General features: G+C 44.0%; 1 protein-coding gene and 1 long non-coding RNA gene across 4 annotated transcripts in view; one reads left to right on the forward strand and one right to left on the reverse strand.

The window, feature by feature from the left end:
* Nucleotides 1–19,630, reverse strand: part of ME3 (malic enzyme 3) — a 188,724-nt gene that overhangs the window by 66,067 nt on the left and 103,027 nt on the right. For both annotated transcript variants that reach the window (XM_029915107.1, XM_029915106.1), the window contains one exon: nucleotides 1,094–1,169. In XM_029915107.1, coding sequence (XP_029770967.1) covers nucleotides 1,094–1,169 — 76 coding nt within the window. The remainder of the gene's footprint in view (nucleotides 1–1,093; nucleotides 1,170–19,630) is intronic.
* Nucleotides 11,633–14,851, forward strand: LOC115272078. Of its 2 annotated transcripts, none has more exons than XR_003900233.1 (4): nucleotides 11,633–11,743; nucleotides 12,051–12,149; nucleotides 14,161–14,332; nucleotides 14,702–14,851. It is a non-coding gene; the product is annotated as an uncharacterized LOC115272078 (long non-coding RNA). The 2 variants fall into 2 exon arrangements; XR_003900232.1 differs by lacking the exon at nucleotides 11,633–11,743 and adding an exon at nucleotides 11,754–11,913.

Raw genomic sequence — 19,630 nt, forward strand, 5'->3', positions numbered from 1 at the left:
GGAGAGAGAAGGAGAGAGAAGGAGAGAGAAGGAGAGAGAAGGAGAGAGAAGGAGAGAGGGAGAGGGAGAGAGAATCCTAAGCAGGCTCCACCTGTACTGCAGAGCCTGATGTGGGATCTCAAGAACCTTGAGATCATGACCTGAGCTAAAATAAAGACTCGGCCACTTAACTGACTGAGCCACTGAGGTGCCCCAGAAGTAAAAATGATGTTAAATGTGAAAGCCCCTCATGCTCTGCCACAAAAGTCCCTCTGGCAGGAGATCTGAGCATGTAGCCAGGGGCTAACAAGTTCCTACAAAGCTACATGTCTTCTGTTTTAAAGCCAACACAAAATGTGCATTCCACATTATATCCTGCTTATTATATCAGCATGTTTTCCACTTAGATAGTTTTGAGTGAAATTGATGTTCCAGGAAGAATCAGCAGGTTTATTTTGTCACTCCAAATGTATTACCACCACCGACTGCATACACCCAGGTGTGAAGGTACCGTTCATCATAAGCTTTCCCTCTTGTTGCAGAATGTCCCCACCCTGAGTCCTACTCTCTCCAAAGCCTACCTGACCAGACTCTACCCCTCAATTCCCTTCAGGCTAGAAGTAATCGCTGCCCTCACACCCTCAGCTCTCTCCATGTCTTCCTTTACCTCTGATCAAGTTCCTTGTTAGTCTTTCATGTCTCTGTCTTATTTTCCTCATGCAAAGTCAGCTACTGGAGAAGTTCTGTCTGATTTTTCCCCAAATCCACCATGGAAATTGGCAGGGTGTATCTAGTAGGTACTCATACATGCTGAACAGGTCTTCAGACTACTACTACTATTAATAATAAGAAGGGCAATTTCACATGGCTATGGGTCAACATACACCTCTGCTCTATGGTGCATTTATGCTTTGCTCTCACTGGCCTGTGCTCTGGGCCTGGGAAAGCTGTGTAGGGTCTTTCCTTGAGTGTTGCAGTGACTTGTTTTCTAGCTGGGAATGCCTCGGGTGCAGGTTGAAAGGACTCACCCAACAAAAGAACAGCAGCAAAAAAAAAAAAAAACAAACCAAAAAACAAAAAATGAACAAATAAAAAACCAAAAATGGGATCTTACCTTAATATTGTCTTCTGGCCAAGAGTTCAGCATTGTTGCAAGGTGGCCCTTGTCATGAATGGTGATAAACAGCCCACTAGGAAAAACAAAACATGTACAGAGAAACCAGCAGTCAGATTAGGAACAGAGCAAAGACCACAATACTGCATACCACTGCATCATTTGATTTTTCCCACAGACCTGGGCAGGGGCAGTTTAGAGGCCTCTGCCCTGGCCTTCCTCCAATTTCTCTTCTCCACAAGGCAAGGAATACACGGGGCCAAGGGCTGTGTCCTCCTGGGGCCTGTGCTCACCAGAGACTGCCCCTTCCCTTCTTCCCTCTAGACCAGGCACACAGGACCCCAGAATTCTCTGAGTGACCCCAAAGTTACTTCAAGAAACTATAGTCGGCCTCTTCAGAGTCTTCCAGACCACACTTCAGTGGGCAGACCCCTACACCTGGACCTGTGGCTGGAGCTTGGACCTGTGGGTCAGGGTGTCCAGACACAGGCCATAGGGGATGGGGCTGGGGGAAGAGGGAGGGGTGGGCTGCCAGCTCTGAGCCACTTTTCCTTGCAGCACTAGAGCCTGTGATTTCTAAATTCATACTTGGCCTTCCAGACCAGAATGAAGGTGGATCTGTAAAGACCGGAGGCTGGAACATATTTTACCTGACAGTTGATTAGCATGATTTAGAACCCCTCAAGTTCAGCCCTCTGTCCATGGGCCTGAAGCTTCTGCCCTGGGATCAGGGGTGTGAGGATGGCTAGTTCATGCCACTTCCTTCTTTTCCTTTTGTCCGACACACCCAAAAATTCTCCTTTTGCTAACGAAGCATGCACTCTGGTTTGCCAAAGTGAGGAGGCCGGGGAGCTATGGGAGAACAGCCTCCCCTATTCACACTGCCCTGGCTAACTCAGAGAAGCCTTCCAACCAGAGCCTGCCATGGCTTCATGAGGTGCTCACATTCTGGATCCACTATTTAAATCATGCCCTAGTCAATGCTGTACACACCCTTGGCCCTGCTCCTTGGTCTCAGTAGTCTTGTAAAGCTCTCAACTGTGGGCAAACATCCTCTCTGCTCCCTGTACGCCTCTGCCCAGGCACCCAAAGGCAGGTGGAGAAAGTCTTACCGCAGGGCAGACTGACCTGCACTTCCACAAATTCTTCACGGTCTCAACAACCCCTGTGGACTTTCAATAACTGACCTGTCTTTGTTCCTTCAGGGTCTCTCTGGTTAAAATCCACTCTTTGCAAAGACTATTATAAACTTCTCTGTTCTCAAACCTCCAACAAACAGTCGCACCTTCCCCCAACGCCCCCAGTGACCTCGCCTCTGATGTCACATGAAGCCACAGGATGGCAGCTCCGTCAACTTCCCACTACAAAAGCTGAAAACTTCCGCATCCACAGACAGTTCCTTCATTCCTTCCATTCCAATAAATATTATAAAGTCTTCTACTAAATTACCTCTTCTTTCTTCTTGACTGTCCATTAGCCTCCCATCAGCCCCACAATACCAAGTATTTATCATTTTAAAAACTTCTGGCTTTTGTTGATGACAGTCTCTTGAAGACAGTAAACTCTCTTCAAATAACAATAATAAAACTGTTATTTTTAAAACAATTATATTATTGTTACAAAACTTAAGAGTGTATAAAATATACATATTTTAAGGCAATGGAGGTTGGCCAAAAGCAGGCAGAAACTGAAAGGAAATTTACCTTTGAAAGCAGGAATTAATTACACCTCTTGAGATTTACAAATCCACAGCTTTGTGTCTGAGGGGAGTCTAACCTGAAACCAATTTAGGGCAGCAGAGAGCCTCCCTAGTTTGAGGTGCCAGAGAGGGGAGTCGGGACTGGAAGATCAGCAGGGAAGTGAAAGAGGGACGCTGAAAGGGAAGGAGCCACAGAAAGAATGAACTCCAGGTTGGGGGGTATAAATCCCTCCCACATTATTGAGCTGCCCACCAACACCTGTGCACACATGAGTGCTGGCAAAGAACCGCAGCTGCGATTAGCAAAAACCGATCAGATATTTCAGTTGCTGCTGATCTGGAGACACAAAATTTTACACGGAGCTCCGTTAGAATATTCTGCTTACTTTAGGAACATTAGACATTTTCTATCATAAAAAAATTTAAACAAAACAAACCAACAAAGACCACTATGGAACCCCAAACTATTTCTGGCTTCCATGTTCCTTGCCAACACTGTTCCTTCTCTCTTCTCTCTTCCATCATCAAACTTCTTTTTTGATTTTTTTTTATGTTTCTTTCTTAACTTATTTTTTGAGAGGCAGAGATAGCACGAACAGGGGAGGGTCAGAGAGAGAGGGAGATACAGAATCTGAAGACAGGCATCAGGCTCTGAGCTAGCTGTCAGCACAGAGCCCTGTGCAGGGCTCGAACCCACATACTGCGAGATCATGATCTGAGCCGAAGCCGACGCTTAACCGACTGAGCCACGCAGGTGCGTCCCATCATCAAACTTCTTAAAAACGTGGTCTATACTGGCTGCAGTACGTTTTCTCTCCTGGTCATGCAGCCAAAGCTGCACTTGCTAAGGGCAGCAATGACTTCCATATCCCTGAACACAACAGGGATTTTCAGTCTTCACTGCCTTTGGCTTCCCAGTAGCATCAGACACTTTTACCTATTCCCACTCAACCTTTGGCCTCTGCAACTCTCTGTGTCTTCCTCTTACCTCTGGCTGCTTAAGGTTCTTTTCTTAAGTAGGGCCATCCAGATTTTAGGTGGTATAGCTCCTCAAAAACTTGTACTATTCCACTTTCCTTCTTACTCTTATTTCTGAATGTGATCTCACCAGTGCCCCCAAGGCTTTGGGCCAGTGATTCTCAGATATCCACAGTCCAGAGTTTCTCACCTTTGGTGCTGACACCAAAGGGTAAATTTTTGCTGTGAGAAGTGAGGTGGCCCTATGCATTGTAGAATGTTTGGCAGTACCACTGGTCTCTACATACTATGTCAATAGCACCCCATACCATGTTGTGAAAACCGAAAATATCTCTGAATGTTTGTAAATGTCTCCTGGGAGGCAATGTCACCCCTGCTTTGAGAGACATTGTTCCAGACCTTTATATTTAAGTGCCTACCTGACATGTCCCCTTGTACGTTTCAAAGGCACTTCAAACTCAGCAGGTCCAAAACCAAGGCTCTAATCCTAATCTTCGACCATTATGACTCAAGGACAGGACAAAACAAAGACTCAAGACAAACCTGATTCTCTTCCCTTCCTCCTTTTCTAAGTGAATGTTACCCCTTACCCCACACTCCAATCTATTATATACATCTAGTTTAACAATCCCAACCCTTGGATCAATCTTCTCCTCCCCTTTAATATAACCCAATGCCAAGTCCTTCAATTCTACCTTCCCTATAGCTCCTGGTTCATATACTTCTTTCAATCCTAACACCAACTCCCTGGTCCAAGCTCCTATTCTCTCTTCCCTAAAGAGAGAGAGGGGTGTCCCTTGGGACACCATTTCTTGTCTCTCGCCAATCCATTTTTCACACAGTATAAAGAGAGATGTTCTTGAAATCAAAGTCTTACTTTGTTATTCCTTGTGCTTGTCTTTCCATGGATCTTGGAATAAACACCTGAGTCCTTAACATGCCCGACCTGCAAGGCCTTGTGTGGTCTGGCCCTTGCCAACTTCATATTATCCTTACTCCATTCTGTCATTGGCCACACTGGCCTTCTTTCCGTCCCTCCACATGCCATGATTTTCTTACCCCAGGACCAGCTCACATACTGTTCCCTCTGCCGGATATATCCTACCTCTCCTAATTCTTTGTTTAGTGAATCCTACTCATTCTTCTGATGACTTCCAAGTCAAAGCTGGAGCTCTCTATTGTATGTTCTCAAAGTGCCATCCCTGCATACACAAACTTCTTATATTTATCTGTGTGGTTAATATGCTGCCACTCCCTTAATTAAATTGTAAGCTTCACTAGGGCAAGGTAAACATTTATGTTGTTGTTATTGTTGTTGGCTACTGTACATCCAGGCTTAGTCCATAATAGATGCTCAATGCCTACTTTTCAAATAAATGGAGTAAGTGAACTTGAGAATGGCTGAAGGTTGTGGGATGAGGATGAAAGGTGCTGAATAAAATTGGAGCAAAGAAAATTTTGTGTGTGTTATGTTCTGTCATGCACAAGGGATCATCAAGGTTGGGTGGGGCTGGTCTGGGTTAGGCTGTGCCCTGTGACTTAGGCCAAGGAAATGCATGTATGAAAGTGGGTGGACAGGCCAGGGAAGAAGAAAACCCCAGAGCCTAAGACTTGGGGGACACAAGGCCCTCACATTGATGGAGGGCAGTGTGGGCGTTTGCCCTTATTCGCAAGTTCCAGCATCTGCTGTGCCATTTTGAAATGACCAAGGGAGGCACCCAGTCATATGTATCAAGGTGAAAACAAAGCATCGGATTGACTTCTTGGAACTTGTTTCTATGAATTATTTCCAGGAAATGTGAGTTTGGAAAACTGCACTAGGTTGGTAATAATGAATTTCAAGGACCGACCTGGATGAGAAAAACAGCCACACATGAGCTTCCTGAAGTTTCAATAGTGCCTACTGGCAGTAGAAGGGTAAATGGATCAAGGTGAGTATATAAGCCCAGAACTTTTAAAGAAGCACCTTCTCCACCTCCCAAACCTGCCACTGCTCTGAGGCCTGGCCTACGGAGGTCTTATTAGGGGTTTATTTCTGCTAGTTTTTACTTTCCCACAGCTGCACTTCTAACATCCATAGTGATTTCCCTCTTGGGTTTTCCAGAGCCAGTCACGTGCAATAATAATGCCAACAGGATGCCAATTCTTCCCAGTTGGAAGAATGGAGTCCCAGCCCCAGGCTCACTGATGACTCACTGAGTGACCTTGGGGAAGTCATTTACCTACACTAATTAAACTCAGTGACACATCCCTGGCCTCTTGAAGCTCTTAACTTGGCCTGGTTCTGGAAATGTCCCTCACCCAAGCAACTCTGGTTCTCAACATTCCCCTGATAAGATCGGGGCTTATTAGTGATACTTAACAAAAATCTCACATACTAAGGAAGGGGTTCGATCCATGCACACCATTCCAGATCTTAGCAAAGCTCTTGGGTGATAAATTCTAAACACAGAAAAAATATGATTATGAAAATTCTTTGGTACATTAAACAGTCCTTCACTGAAGATAAGAGGAGGAAGGAGGGAGACTTAAACTGAATGTTTTACATTTAAATTTGAGTTACTAAAATTTTAAAAGATTCTTTTTCTCTCTCATTTTTTTGCACATATAATTTTATGCTCTGCAGGAATCATGCTGTAAAAAAACACCTTTTGAAATATATTAAAAGCTTTTAATCACTTCTCAAAGTGCTCTTCCATCTATTATCAAAACTACAGCAGGGACACCTGTGTGGCTCACTCGGTTAAGTGTCTGACTCTTAATTTCAGCTCAGGCCATGATCTCACATTTCATGAGTTTGTACCCAGCATTGGGCACTCTGCTGATAGTGGGGAACAAGCTTGGGATTCTCTCCCTCTGGCCCTCCCATGCATGCTCTCTCTGTCTCTCTCAAAATAAATAAACTTTTAAACAAACAAGCATCTGTAGTTACAGATGATCCCAAATTGATTGCCCTGGATAGTGACTTTGAAATATCTAGTCCAAAGACTTTATTTTATAAAAGAGGACATGGGCCCAAGAGAGGCCACTGGGGCCGCTAATGAAACGTTTTTCTTTGATGCATGTTGGTTAGAAAGTAAAATGTGCAGAGTGAGGGATTCTGGTGGTAAACAAATGGACTGCAGGTTACAGCAGGATCCCAAGGGGGTCTCTTGCCCATCTACCCATTTCCTGGCAGAACTGCATCTGGGAAGAAAGAAAACCTCTTAAATGCCGTCAGCAACCTATTTGCAGGTTTGGACACTTTCTAGTCAGGGGGCACTATCTTTTCCAGTAGGACTTGGTCATGGGGTCAGCTGTTATCTCTGTTTCCATGAGGTCCTGATCAAGTGACAAATGAAGACATTCACTCCTCTGTGTTCCTTCTTAGTGACTTCAGGAAGTAAACACTTAAGTGCCACGGGAGGATCTCCTGGCTGTACCTGCTTTGTCTCACCCTGAGACCTTAGACTCACAGGCGTCCCTGAGGCTGGAATGGGGATTTTCAACTAATTTTCAATAATCCAAAGCACTGGAAATGATGGGACAACACGCAATTCATGTGTAGTTTTGGGAAAATGGCAGATGAAAGGTAGCACAGACTAGGAGTTAGACGCTTTACAACCATAGCACCTGGATTCAAAGCCTGCCTCTGTTACCCACTAGCAAGGTGGTTAGGGACAAGTTATTTCCCTTCGTCAAGCCTCAGCTCCTCATTTGTAACATGACAGCATGACACTGACTGCTTCATACATTTGCTATAAGGACTAAGACAATGCCTATTTAGTTTATCACAGAACCTGTTGGTACACAGTAAGCACTCAACAAGTGGCAGCTCTTAGTGTTGCTAAGCTAGTGTGGTGGGTAAGAGTCCAGACTTAGGAGGCGCCTGGGTGGCTCAGTTGTGTCTGACTTCAGTTCAGGTCATGATCTCACTGTTCATGAATTCAAGCCCCGCATGGTGCTTGTGCAGAGCCTGTTTTGAATCCTCTGCTTCCCTTTCACTCTGCCCCTCCCACCTCTTCAAAGATAAATAAAATTTAAAAAATAAAGAGCCCCAGACTCAGGAGTCAGACTCCCTGGGTTCAAATGCTACCAAAATACCAGTGAAGTACCTGGCTCATAGTGAATGCTTAGTAGATGTTGGTAGCTATTTATTAACTTGGATTTTAACTAGAATTACACCAAATCAATGTGTATGTTTGTTAAGAGCCATAACTGGCAGTTATATGTGCCTTTGGTGAAACAGGAAGACAGTCATAAAGTTTGCTGAAAAATTTTTTCATTATGTGGGTCACTGAGAGAGGGCAAAATACTGGAGTGATACACACTTGGGACTAAAAGTTTTCCATGTTCCCTGCAAAAGCACTCTCATTCAATGAGAGTGTTATCAAGGGTAAACTAAAAGGAAAAACAGGGCACCAAAGGGCAATATTCATTCATTCACTCACTCATTCACCATTCATGCACTCATTCACTGATCTGACCATCCATTGATCCATCTATCCATTCATAGGCTTTTGGAGTGTATCTCTGTCCAGGAACCCTATTAGGGTTAGGCTTTTTATGTACATATCTTAATACTCACAAAAGACTATCAGATGGGCAACACCGCCCTTTGATAAAGAAGATTAGGAAGTACAGATGTGAAGGTAGAGGTGAGATTGAAGCCCAAGTCTCTTGATTCCAGCAATGTGGCTCCTTTAGTGTGCAATTTGGGGCCAGTCACTTCAAATCCCTGTGCCTTAGTTTTCTCTTCACTAAAATGGGAACAATAGCTTCTCCGTTATGGAGTGACTGTGGATGAAACAAGCAAGTTCACAAAAACTCTGCGCACCAGAAAACCCTACAGACATGTGAATCTTGGTGTTTGTCTGACCTTGTCCAATATGGCAAGCCTGAGAGGGGGTTAATGTTAAGCCCTCCAAGAGCATGCCAATCTCTCTGGTTTCCTGGGGGCCCTAGATGGATGAAGTTAGGTGTCAAGAAGCTGTCTGAGACTACAGCTGGGTCTGTTTCAGTCTTCTTTCCACGAGAAGGAGCCAGAACCCCACAGAAATGAATGATGCCCTGTGTAGCACAACCTTTGACAGCTGGTGTGATGTTATCATCCTGCTCCAAGGCACAAAGGGGGGCAGGAAGGTGGGAAGTGCCAGGAAGCCCTGGGTGAGATGCAGAGGTGTTTCCAGCTTTTGAATGAGTTATAGACTGCCCTGGGGGATCCCCAGGCACTGAACATCCTGCAGTGAGCTAATGTAACCTGAGCATTCATCAAGGCCAATGACTCCTCCGAGTAATTAGAACAGAACATCCTGTACAGTGCTAACAAAGATGGGCACCTGGGACACAGGCGCTCCTGGGAATGTCTCCCTGTTAACGGTCATTAAGTGGGGCAGGGAAAAAAATAACTTTGGCTACTGGTTACTTCCCCCCAATTTTTCCTGTTTACTTTAGGGAAACACTTTTGGAAACTGAAGGAAGAAAAAATACATGTAGTGAATATGGCCAGTTGCCAACCTCTGGAATCCAGGGCTTAAATAAATACATTCCCTGCTTTATATAACATACAGCCTATTCTTGAAAAGTTGTGAGTAAATAAAATATCTATACATAAAATTATATTATATGTTCATTTGGGAGGTTGCTATTTTAGGGAGACCTGCCGAAAACGGTGCGAACGTAGATCACTATCCTCTGATTCGTGGATTTCACAAATATGGACTCTCATACCTCAGCTTCTAGAAACAAAACTTGGATTCTCTCTTGGCTGATGCCTGGACAGCCGGGAAGTGATGGAATGATGCTTCTGCTCTCTTCTTTCACATGCATGATGCATATGACCTGACAGGCGTATCTGTCACAGGCTGTTCACCCTGGAGCACAGCTGATGTGACACTTTGGGAGGCAAGTGTTTAAGATCCAGCATGCAACTCACCACCTGCTCTTTCCCTTTGCCACAGCAACCTGTCCAGCTCCAGATGAGGCTACTTCTGTAGCCTGGTCCCGGAGGGAGGAATCCATGAAGCACCACCTCCAGCTGCCCCACAGAGGACAGGATGCAGGAACACAGAATACATTTGGTTTTAGGAGTTGAGATTCTTAGGGTTTGTTCTGCCATGTAAGCCAGCCATGATACTCCCTGTGCAGCAAGATCTCCTGGAGGTGCCCCGTACATAGGACAATGCTGGGCCCACCTTCTCTGAGGGACCACCCACTGCTCTTCATCTCGCCGTCATTGTTCCCGCAACAGATCTCCGGCAATGACATCAGAGAAAAACAATTCCTGATTGGAAATAGTGCTATGGCACTGTGAGTTAGTAATTGGTATTCAGGAAATTATGTCTTTTTTTTTTTAATGTTTACTTACTTTGAGAAAGAGAGAGAAAGAGATCATAAGAGGAGAGAGGGGAAACATAGAATCTGAAGCAGATTCCAGGCTCTGAGCTGCCAGCACAGAGCCTGATGCGGGGCTTAAACCCATGAACCGTGAGATCATTACCTGAGCCAAAGTCGGACACTTAACCAGCAGAGTCACCGAGGTGCCCCAGACATTATGTCTTTAAGGCATATCTCCTCCCACTGGACTGAATGTTCTACATCCGTCTTACTACTGTACTCCCACCGCCCAACCCCACCCCGGGTTCTAGCACAGCAATAGGTGCCCCCAAAACAAGGTATGCGTTGGGTATGCTGAGTGGTTCAGAACACGGGTGCTGACATGACACAGATCTGGGCCTTTATTTTCTTAGGTATAAACGGGGCATATAATGACACCTACCTCAAAGTGCTTCTGTGAGAATTAAATAAAATAATATGTAAAAGGTATATCATACTGTGTTTGGCATGTGAGAAGTGCACTTAGAAGTCGTAGTGATATTGTTTCCTTATGCTAAAGAGTGATAATGTAACCAAGTATTTTCCGGGTTAGAAAAACTCCAAACCAACTGTTGTAGGCTGACTCACGTTTCCCCCAAAAGATATATTGAAATCCTAAGCGACAGTACTTGTGACCTTATTTGGAAATAGGGTCTCTGCAGATGTCATGAAGCTGAGGTTACAAGGAGGACCCTGATCCGATATGATGGGTGTCCTTAGATCAAGAAGTGGGGATACACAGGGAGAAAATGGTCCCGGAGTGCCGGAAGGGAGACTGAAGTGATACATCTATAAGCCAAGGAATGAAGGAGTTGCTGGCAGACAGCAGGAATCAGAAGAGGCAAGGAAGGATCCTCCCCTACAGATCTCAGAGAGAGCACAACTCAGTGGCCCCCTTGGCTTCTGGCCTCCAGCACTGTGAGACAATAACTTTCTGTTGTTTTAAGCCCCCAGTCTGTGCTGTTTTATTACAGCAGCCTCAGGAAGCTCACGCTCCAGCCATCCACCTTCTGTGCAGCAGCCACAAGCGGTGGTGATCACGATTCCTTCCCTCCTCAAACTCTAGTTGGATGCAATGTTGCAAGGGCAGGTGCAGGTGAGGTTTCCTCCCTCCAACAAAAGCCTGTAAATTACATCACTATCTCCAGTTTCCATCAGGAGCCAGAAAAATCCACTTGAATTTTAGAATTCAGTTACACGAAAGAGAAAGAAAAACAAAGATAATGTTCACTTAGGAGAGTGTTATTTTTTGAGAAAAAGACTCTTAACCCTTATCTCTGCCTGCAGAGGAGTGACCCTTAAAAGTTTCCTAAAATAGAACTGGGGGGGGGCTAGCAAAATGCAGTCAAATAGACAACATTCATTTTGGCTTCTTGGCACCAAGTCCAACACAAAAGAAGGACTTAATTAAAACAGGGTTGGTGACATGAGGCAAAGCACTGAGGCCAGGCTCAGGAGGAGGGACATGCACGTTCAATTCTGGAACAAAGGCTCACTGTTGCCATGAAACCACCATTCCACACATGTTTGGGCAGGAAGGGAAGCTATCCTCTGATAGCAAGAGGCTATTTGTAGGGTCCAGCAACGGTCTCCCGGAGCCAGCAGCACAGCGGGACAAGGTAGGTCTGAGAAGTGCCAAGGGCTTCTGTAGCCTGGCACCTGGTGAGAACAGCCTGAGGCCAAGGTGAGGAAGCTGTCGCCACCTCAGAGGAACTTAACAGTCATATTCTTTCCTGATTCTGTCAAGTGTCCTTGAGGGACTGTGCCTAATGTAAGGGATGAGTTTGTGGTAGGTCACTCACAATCCTTCTTTGTTTTTATTTTCTATCTTGAGGAACGTTTTGATTACTTTAACCCACTGAACAACCACAGCTAATTTCCTGGATCTTGGACAGCCCATCCTGTTTCCATTCTGTCTCCCTCCAGGTGGGATGGTACAAGCAGCCTGTGGAGGCCCCCTTTCCTTCCGACCACCCAGATCACAAGGGATGTGGAGTGTTCCTGTCCTTGGAGTGAGGCATAAAGGTGAGGACTGAGGCGTCTGTCCATGGGACTCCTTCAGTGGGACCGCAGAGTGGGCACGGCTTCCTGGCTCTCTTGTGCTTGAGGTTAACAGATGCCTTGCCCCCTGCACAGGCTCCACGCATTCTGCTTCATGTCAGGCACTGTGCTGGGCATGTGACTGAGACTTACCTCCGATTCAGTGGGGTTTTCTGATGGAGGAAGACAGGGGAAAAAATGAAGTACACGGTGGTATAACAGGGACCCCAGGATGGGGAGAACCACAGACTAGGCAGGTCCAGGATGGCAAAATCACAGGGGGACAGAGCCACAGAGCTGGGCCCGCAGTCCCCAGTCTAGGGCCCTTTGGCCCTGCTGTTCCCTTTCCTTCCCTCTTGCTGCTGCGGGATGATGTCTCACAAGTAGACGTGAAGCCTCAAATGGGCAGGGGCCCCCCAGTATAGCCCTATGGACACCACATCCCTTCAGAAAGGGATGATCTTTTCCCTTCTCTCCTTCTCTAAATGTGGGAATGGAGCAGTCAGGACCAGGGTGCTAGTGTGTCCCTGAACACATCTAGCCCATTGAATTTGAGAAAGTTACAAGACCTTCCTGAGTCTGTTTCTCCATCTGAGAAATCTAGGATTCTGTGACATAATCTAGCAAGACCTGCATTTTCCCAGTTGTAATCTGTAAGGATGCAAAGACATGAGGAAAGACAATAAATCAGTGAGACCAATCCTGTAGTTCATGACAAATATGTACAAAAGGGGAAACTGAGTAAAAAAACCCAATATAAAACAAAAATGAAGCTTTCATAAATTTTTATAGTATAAGCATAAATAAATAAATAAATGAAAAAAGAAACCCATGCACTAATACCAAGAGCACGGATTTGGAACTAGAGAGATTCCAGTTTAAATCCCAGCTCTAACCAAGCCTTATTCCCTTGCTAAGCAACTTAGACAAATTACTTAACCTCAGTATTAGTTGCTTATTATTTAAATGGAGCTCTAATTGTAATTAATTTAATAATTAAATCCATCTCACTAAGGTTGTGTGAGCATTAAATAACATAACACAATGTCAGTCACAAAGTAGCCTCTCAATCAAATCTTAAGTTGGAACCTAATAAATATTTACCAAAGGAATAAATATCAGTTCAGTTCCCCTCAAAGGGACTCTGAATTTTGTACCATGAGTCACAGGATGACTACATATTCTGGCTTGCCTATGCCTTGGCACAATTATTGTTTGATTTCCTTTTCACTTTCAAAAATATACTGATCTGCAGGTCCAGTCTATGACACTCAACACTTCAGACATTTAGGGGATGCCTAGTGTGGAAAGTCAGGCCTATCCTTCTGGTGCTGTTGTTCTGAATCCTTTCCCTGTATTGTCATTAATTTTAACCTCACTAATAACACAGGGCACCTGTGAAGTGGCTAATATCTCCCAGTCATTTGCTCTCTCAAGTTTTAGGAAAAGTCGACAGCACACTTCGTGCCAAACTGCAGAGTTGGGGGTGAACCCAGACAAAGCATGGAGCCTTAAATGTGGTAGACTGTTTTGGTCTTGCCTCCTTGTGGGTTTGATCTTTGGCCTTAGGTAACTCATCATTTTACCTCAGCTGCTGTGGGAAGGAAGGAAGGAAGAAAAGAAGGACAGAAGAGAAAGAAAGAAAAAAGAAAGGAAGGAAGGAAGGAAGGAAGGAAGAAAAAAGAAAGAAAGGGAAGATAGAAAAAAGAAAAAAAGAATTTTGCAGGGACACTATGTTTTGAATGCATCCCCCCAAAATTCCTATGCTGAAGTCCTAATGCTCATCGTGATTGTATTGGGAGGTGATCAGGTCATGAGGGTGAAGCCCTCATGAACGGGATAAGTCTTACAAGAGGTCCTCGCCCCTTCCACCATGTGAGGATAAGGAGAAATCTGCCATCTGGGACAGCCGTCACCCAACCATGCAGAGCCCTGAGCTCAGGCTTCCAACCTCCAGTGTCTTGTCAGCACTGCAGTCTGTGGTACTTTGTTACAGCAGCCAGAATGGACTCAGACACTGCCATTCGGAATACATTACAAATACTACACCATTTACTCATTGCCACAAACCTGGGAGGCAGCTATGGTTCCCACCTCCACCTGAAAATACTGAGGGCTGGCTGAAACAAGGGAACATCACTCAGACAGGAAGTAGTACAGGAAAGCAGGTAAGAAGGCACTGTGCCTTGAGGTCTCTTGTTGAAGTGTTAGGAGATATTTGTAAAACACCAAGCTTCTGTTAGCATAGAGAAAAACTGGAGTAATTTTTGGGGCACCTGGGTGCCTCAGTCAGTTAAATGTCTGACTTTGGCTCAGGTCATGATCTCCAAATCTGTGAGCAGGAGCCCCGTGCCAGGCTCTGTGCTGCTGGCTCAGAGCCTGCACCCTGCTTTGGATTTTGTGCCTCCCTCTCTCATTCTCTCTCTCCCCCTACCCCACTCATGATCTGTCTCTCTCAAAAGTGAATAAACATTGAAAAATATTTTAAAAAGACTGGACTAACTTTCTAATTATTTTTCTATTTTTTTTCTTCCCAGAATTTGCTAATCTCAGATATTGCTCTGGTGTCATTGATTATGAATGCTTTTTGGCTGAGAAAATTGTTCAAGGAGCATTCCAAGTGTTGGAGAGGAATTTCTCCATCTGTTCTCTTTGAATAAAGAGGATCCTGATATGGTGTACAAATAGCTGACAAAGAAAGTGTGGTTTTCATTTAAGAAGCTTGCATACAAGGAAGAGCTGATGAAGAGTGTGCCCCGTATCTCCATTGCATCATTGGCTGACTGAACAATTTATAATCAGGAGGGGCGGGAAGGTACCATAGATGGAAATTTCTGCTGCAGTTGACACCCTGTCCAAACAGCAAATTGGTTCAGAATCTAAAAATTCTAATTTTGCAATTCACAGATGCTTCCAATTAGAATAGGGAAGGTTAATGTGGTTTCAGCTGTTACTTGAAAATATTACAATGTGCCAAGAAAACTCAGACAGAGCTGGTACAAAGGAGTTCCTTTTTCTACTGAAATATTTACTCCTCCAAAAATAATAATCACAAAGGCTTCAGGCCCCCTTTTCCCAGAGAAGTGACACTTAACAGTCTTCACTTTCTTTTATGGTTATGAACATCGTACACACCCACGCATGCCTGCACTTTATAAAGGAAACAGCACCTTTCTGCTGTGGAGAAGAACTCTAATATGGGTCTCCAGGCAATACGGTTTTTGGAACATGGCTGTGTTCTAACATGAACTTCTGATTTATCCAAGCAAATACTCATCAAACCTGAGAGTCTGAAATTACAATTCCACTGACTCAGAGGCCAACACACTGCTTGCTCACAGGTACGTGCGAGACAGGGAGGCCAAAAATATCCTATCTGTTTGTTTTTCCAAAGCAGATTTGAGAAGCAGTCACATAATTTTTTTCCACTGAGTCATAAATTTCTGAGGCCTCAGTTTGAGAAAGAGGCTAGGAGCTCATAACCCTATCAGAACCCACTGAAACACAAGGCCCCTGAGCCAAGGACAAGCTGAAACTATAAAAGCTCGTAAGTTTTATGCTAGCATTTATGAGACAATTCTACGGGCAGGCATCTGCATTCTATCTTGAAGCAATTTGTAAGCGGAAGGCTCTGCCCACTTTAATTTATTATATAAACATTTCTGGAGCTATCACTGCATATTAGTCATGAAAGCTGGAATTTAATAAAGGAGAACAGAACGCAGTTTTCAAAGAGGACAAAAGTTCACTGGGAAAACATATGTGCAAATCTCAGAAACGCTGATCACTGGAAGGAAATGTAAGAGGCAGTTAAGTGCCTTGAACCAAATGTCTGAAAGGGCCGCTCATCAGGAATAAAGGGGGGCGGGAAGACATTTGACTTCACTTGTCATTCTGACAGAGTAGAGCCTCCCAACTATAAATGTCTCTCAGGGAAGAAGTCTCAGAAAACTCAAGATCAGGAATGTTCAAGGACAAGAAAGTATTTCTCTGAAATGACTAGGGAAAGCTGCGTGCCTCTCTGGTCAGAAATAAGTCCCAACAGGAATTACTCATTCAAAACACCAGTGTCCTTGTGAAGCTCAGGAGCAGAGGTTTAGACAGACACACACTCCAATCTCAAGTCTGCTGGTTAGTAGCTGAGTGACCCTGACAAATGATTACTTTGGAGTCTTAGTTTCCTCATCTGTAAAATAGGGATAATAAGACATTTCTAATAAAGTTGTATGTGACAATTAAAAGAGATAATGTATGGAAAACAGTATAGTGCTTGACACATTCAGTAAGTGCTCAATCAATGGGAGCTATTTTTCCTATATTATTGCATGTAAACTATCCTAAAAAATGCTTTGCATCCTGGGCTTACTATTAGTAGAAAAAACATAATGAGTAAAGCCAAAAAAAACACAAAAAAACAAAAAAACAAACCTGACTTGATCTGATTTATGTAAGTATGAGCTATATGTTTGCAACATTATTGGGTTTTTTTCTCAATTAGAATACCTTGGGTCTATATAGCTACACCCCAAACTATTAGATGACAGCAATATCAAATGAGGATCTTAATCTATTCAGGAGACTGTGATAATATTGGTGCCACTATGAATAATTTTCACTGTTACACTGAGAAACACAGATGTCCAGTCCTTCTTTTCTATTGGCTTGTGTAAGGCAAAAGCATTCATTCATGAACTATTACTAAACCCCTCCATGTAACAAGTACTGTTCTAGACACTCGGCATATTTATTTCAGTTAATAAAACAGATGAAACCTACTGCCTTTCTGGGGCTTATATTCATTCATTCATTCTTATATATGGGAACAGCCAAGCTAGGAGTTACAGAAGTGGAAAGGACAAAGATATAAAGATGAATAAGACACGCTGTCTGATAAGATCCCTGGCTGATAAAGCGGATCTGTAGATAACCACTGGATTATAAGGTAGTAAGTTCCTTAGCAGAGGCCACCATGTCCAGATAGGAGAGGAACAAACTACTCTGTAAGTAAGGAAGGGAGGACAGAGACTAAGAGGGTGGCAGGAGGTAAAGATATGGGAGGATTTCCAGGGCAGGCAGGAGTCTTCAATTAGTGAAGCATGTAGCAAGATGTAAGATTAAAAGAAAGTACACTGCATTAATTAAAGTACCTTACTATTGTTTTGTTTTTAAACTAGGACTAAATAGAAAAGGGCCTTTATTTTCCCTAACTTTTTCCATCAGGTGAGAACAGCTGAGTCCATTCTAACCTAATTTCTGATGCTCTGTGTTTACCCAGAGCAGAGTTTATGAAAATATGGTCTACATGGTGCCAGTGTAGTTTGTAAGCTTTCTGAGGGACAATGAGCTGGGGGCAGTTTTGGAGATCCTTGGGGCTCCTGTGTGGCTCAGTTGGTTGAACATCCAACTCTTGATTTTGAGTCAGGTCATGATCTCACTGTTTGTGAGTTTGAGCCCCAAGCTGGGCTCTGCTCTGACAGCTAGAAGCCTGCTTAGGATTCACTCTCTCTCTCTCTCTCTCTCTCTCTCTCTCTCTCTCTCTCTCTCTCTCTCTCTCTCTCTCTCTCTCCCCCTCCCCTGGTTCCTTGAGCATGCTCTCTTTCTCTCCCTCAAAATACATAAACATTTAAAAAAATAAAAAAGAATGGAGATCCTTGGGCCCCACTTGTGACACACTGAATCAGAATCTTAGGAAAGAAGTTGGAGGCTGTACTTTGTAATAAGTGGTCTTCTATGGAAGTTTAAAACCACTGGCCTACATAAAGGTTTTACTCTCAAACATTGCCTTCCCAGTCTGATAATCAGAATAATTTAACTGTGTGTCTATCCTAATGATTCTAGCCAGCACCTTCTCTGAGCATGTTCTATTACTCAAATTCAAATTTCCTCCATCATCTTCGTCTAGAAAGAGAGAAGTTTTTTTGCTCTTCATTATGGGTTATCCTCATTCCCACCCCCCTAGGAAGTTCACTCTGGCTTCATCTGTTCTTCCAGTCAGTAAAGTTACCAGGACAACTGGGCGTCTACGTCCCTCCACGAGGGTGCGCACGAGAAGCACGGACTAGCCCCTGCAGAGTCCAACCCGCGCTGGCCTGCAAGGGCAACCTACTGCATCTCCTCTGTGATGAGATTTGGACATGGTTATTAATCCTCTGGAACTCAAGATTCTGGAAATGCAGCTCATAATCTCATTCCATGCTAGCTATGGGTTTCTTCCCAACTGACAGGCCTGGGCTTGTAGATAAAGTTATTCTGCAAACGAGGGATACATTCTATTCTTTAATTATTCCAGTAACATAGAAACTCTGCAATTACCTTTATCACCCCAGCTTAGCTTTACATTCTATTAAATTCCAGGAACACTTATTGAGTGCCACTCTGTCCTAGGTCCTAGGAAGGTCTAGCTGTTGAAGATCCTTTTTTAAAAAAATTATAATTTTATTTTATTTTTTGTTAACATTTTTTTGTTTATTCATTTTTGAGAGGAAGTGAAAGACAGAGTGCAAGTGGGGGAGGGGCAGAGAGAGGGAGACACAGAAAGAGGCTTCAGGCTCTGAGCTGTCAGCACAGAGCCCGAGGTGGGGCTTGACCTCACAAACTGTGAGATCCTGACCTGAGCCTAAATTGGACACCCAACTGGCTGAGCCACTCAGGCACCCTTACCTGCTTAAGATTCTTAAAGGAATCAAATCACCTTTTACATTAATGTTAAAAAAATTTTTTTAAGACACAATGCATTTTAAACAAAGCTAATAGAGTTAAAGCTCTTTCTCTTTAAGGAGTCAATAATAAAATCTCACTCATCTAGGATTCTATTGCAAGTCATCAGGAAAATGAGACTCCAAGTTTCTTCTGTCGTTGCTCCTATTTTAACTATTGGTCCTTCCTTACACCCACCTTCCATCCATCAAGGCCATATGCCAGGCTCTGTGCTGGGAGCTGGGTGTCCAATGGCGAGCTAAACAAAGATGGCTCCTGCCCATGGCGAGCTTACAGTCCAGTAGTGTGGAAGAGTCCTGGATGGCAAACAGCAGTAGTTCAGTTCTACCTCTCACTACCTGTACAGCCAACCTCAGGGGAGCCAACCTCAGGAATCCTCATCTGCTCAAGCCAAAGGGGCTGCACCATCTGTTTCACAGAGCCCCTGGCAGGACTGTATTTGAAAGCATACTAAAACTTCAAAGTACTTTATAAATATAAGTAATAATTAGGAGTTATGCTTGATTCAAATGATGGAGGAACATCTATCTCTCTACGTAGGAGAAAGGAATAAAGAGGCAGGAGACCTGATTTCTAGTCCTACCATTTTCACTGACTTGTACCCCTGGTTGGGGAGAGTGTCATGTCTCCACTTGGCCTTAGTTTGAGCTGGTTTATTTATAGCAGTAGGATCCTGTCACTGTGCTGCAAAGGGAGACGAACCTACAGAAATGCAGACAGAGTCCAGGGGGTCTTCAGAGCTAATCCCT

The sequence above is a fragment of the Suricata suricatta genome, chromosome 11 (assembly GCF_006229205.1).
Source record: "Suricata suricatta isolate VVHF042 chromosome 11, meerkat_22Aug2017_6uvM2_HiC, whole genome shotgun sequence".
In the NCBI taxonomy this organism is placed as follows: domain Eukaryota; kingdom Metazoa; phylum Chordata; class Mammalia; order Carnivora; family Herpestidae; genus Suricata; species Suricata suricatta.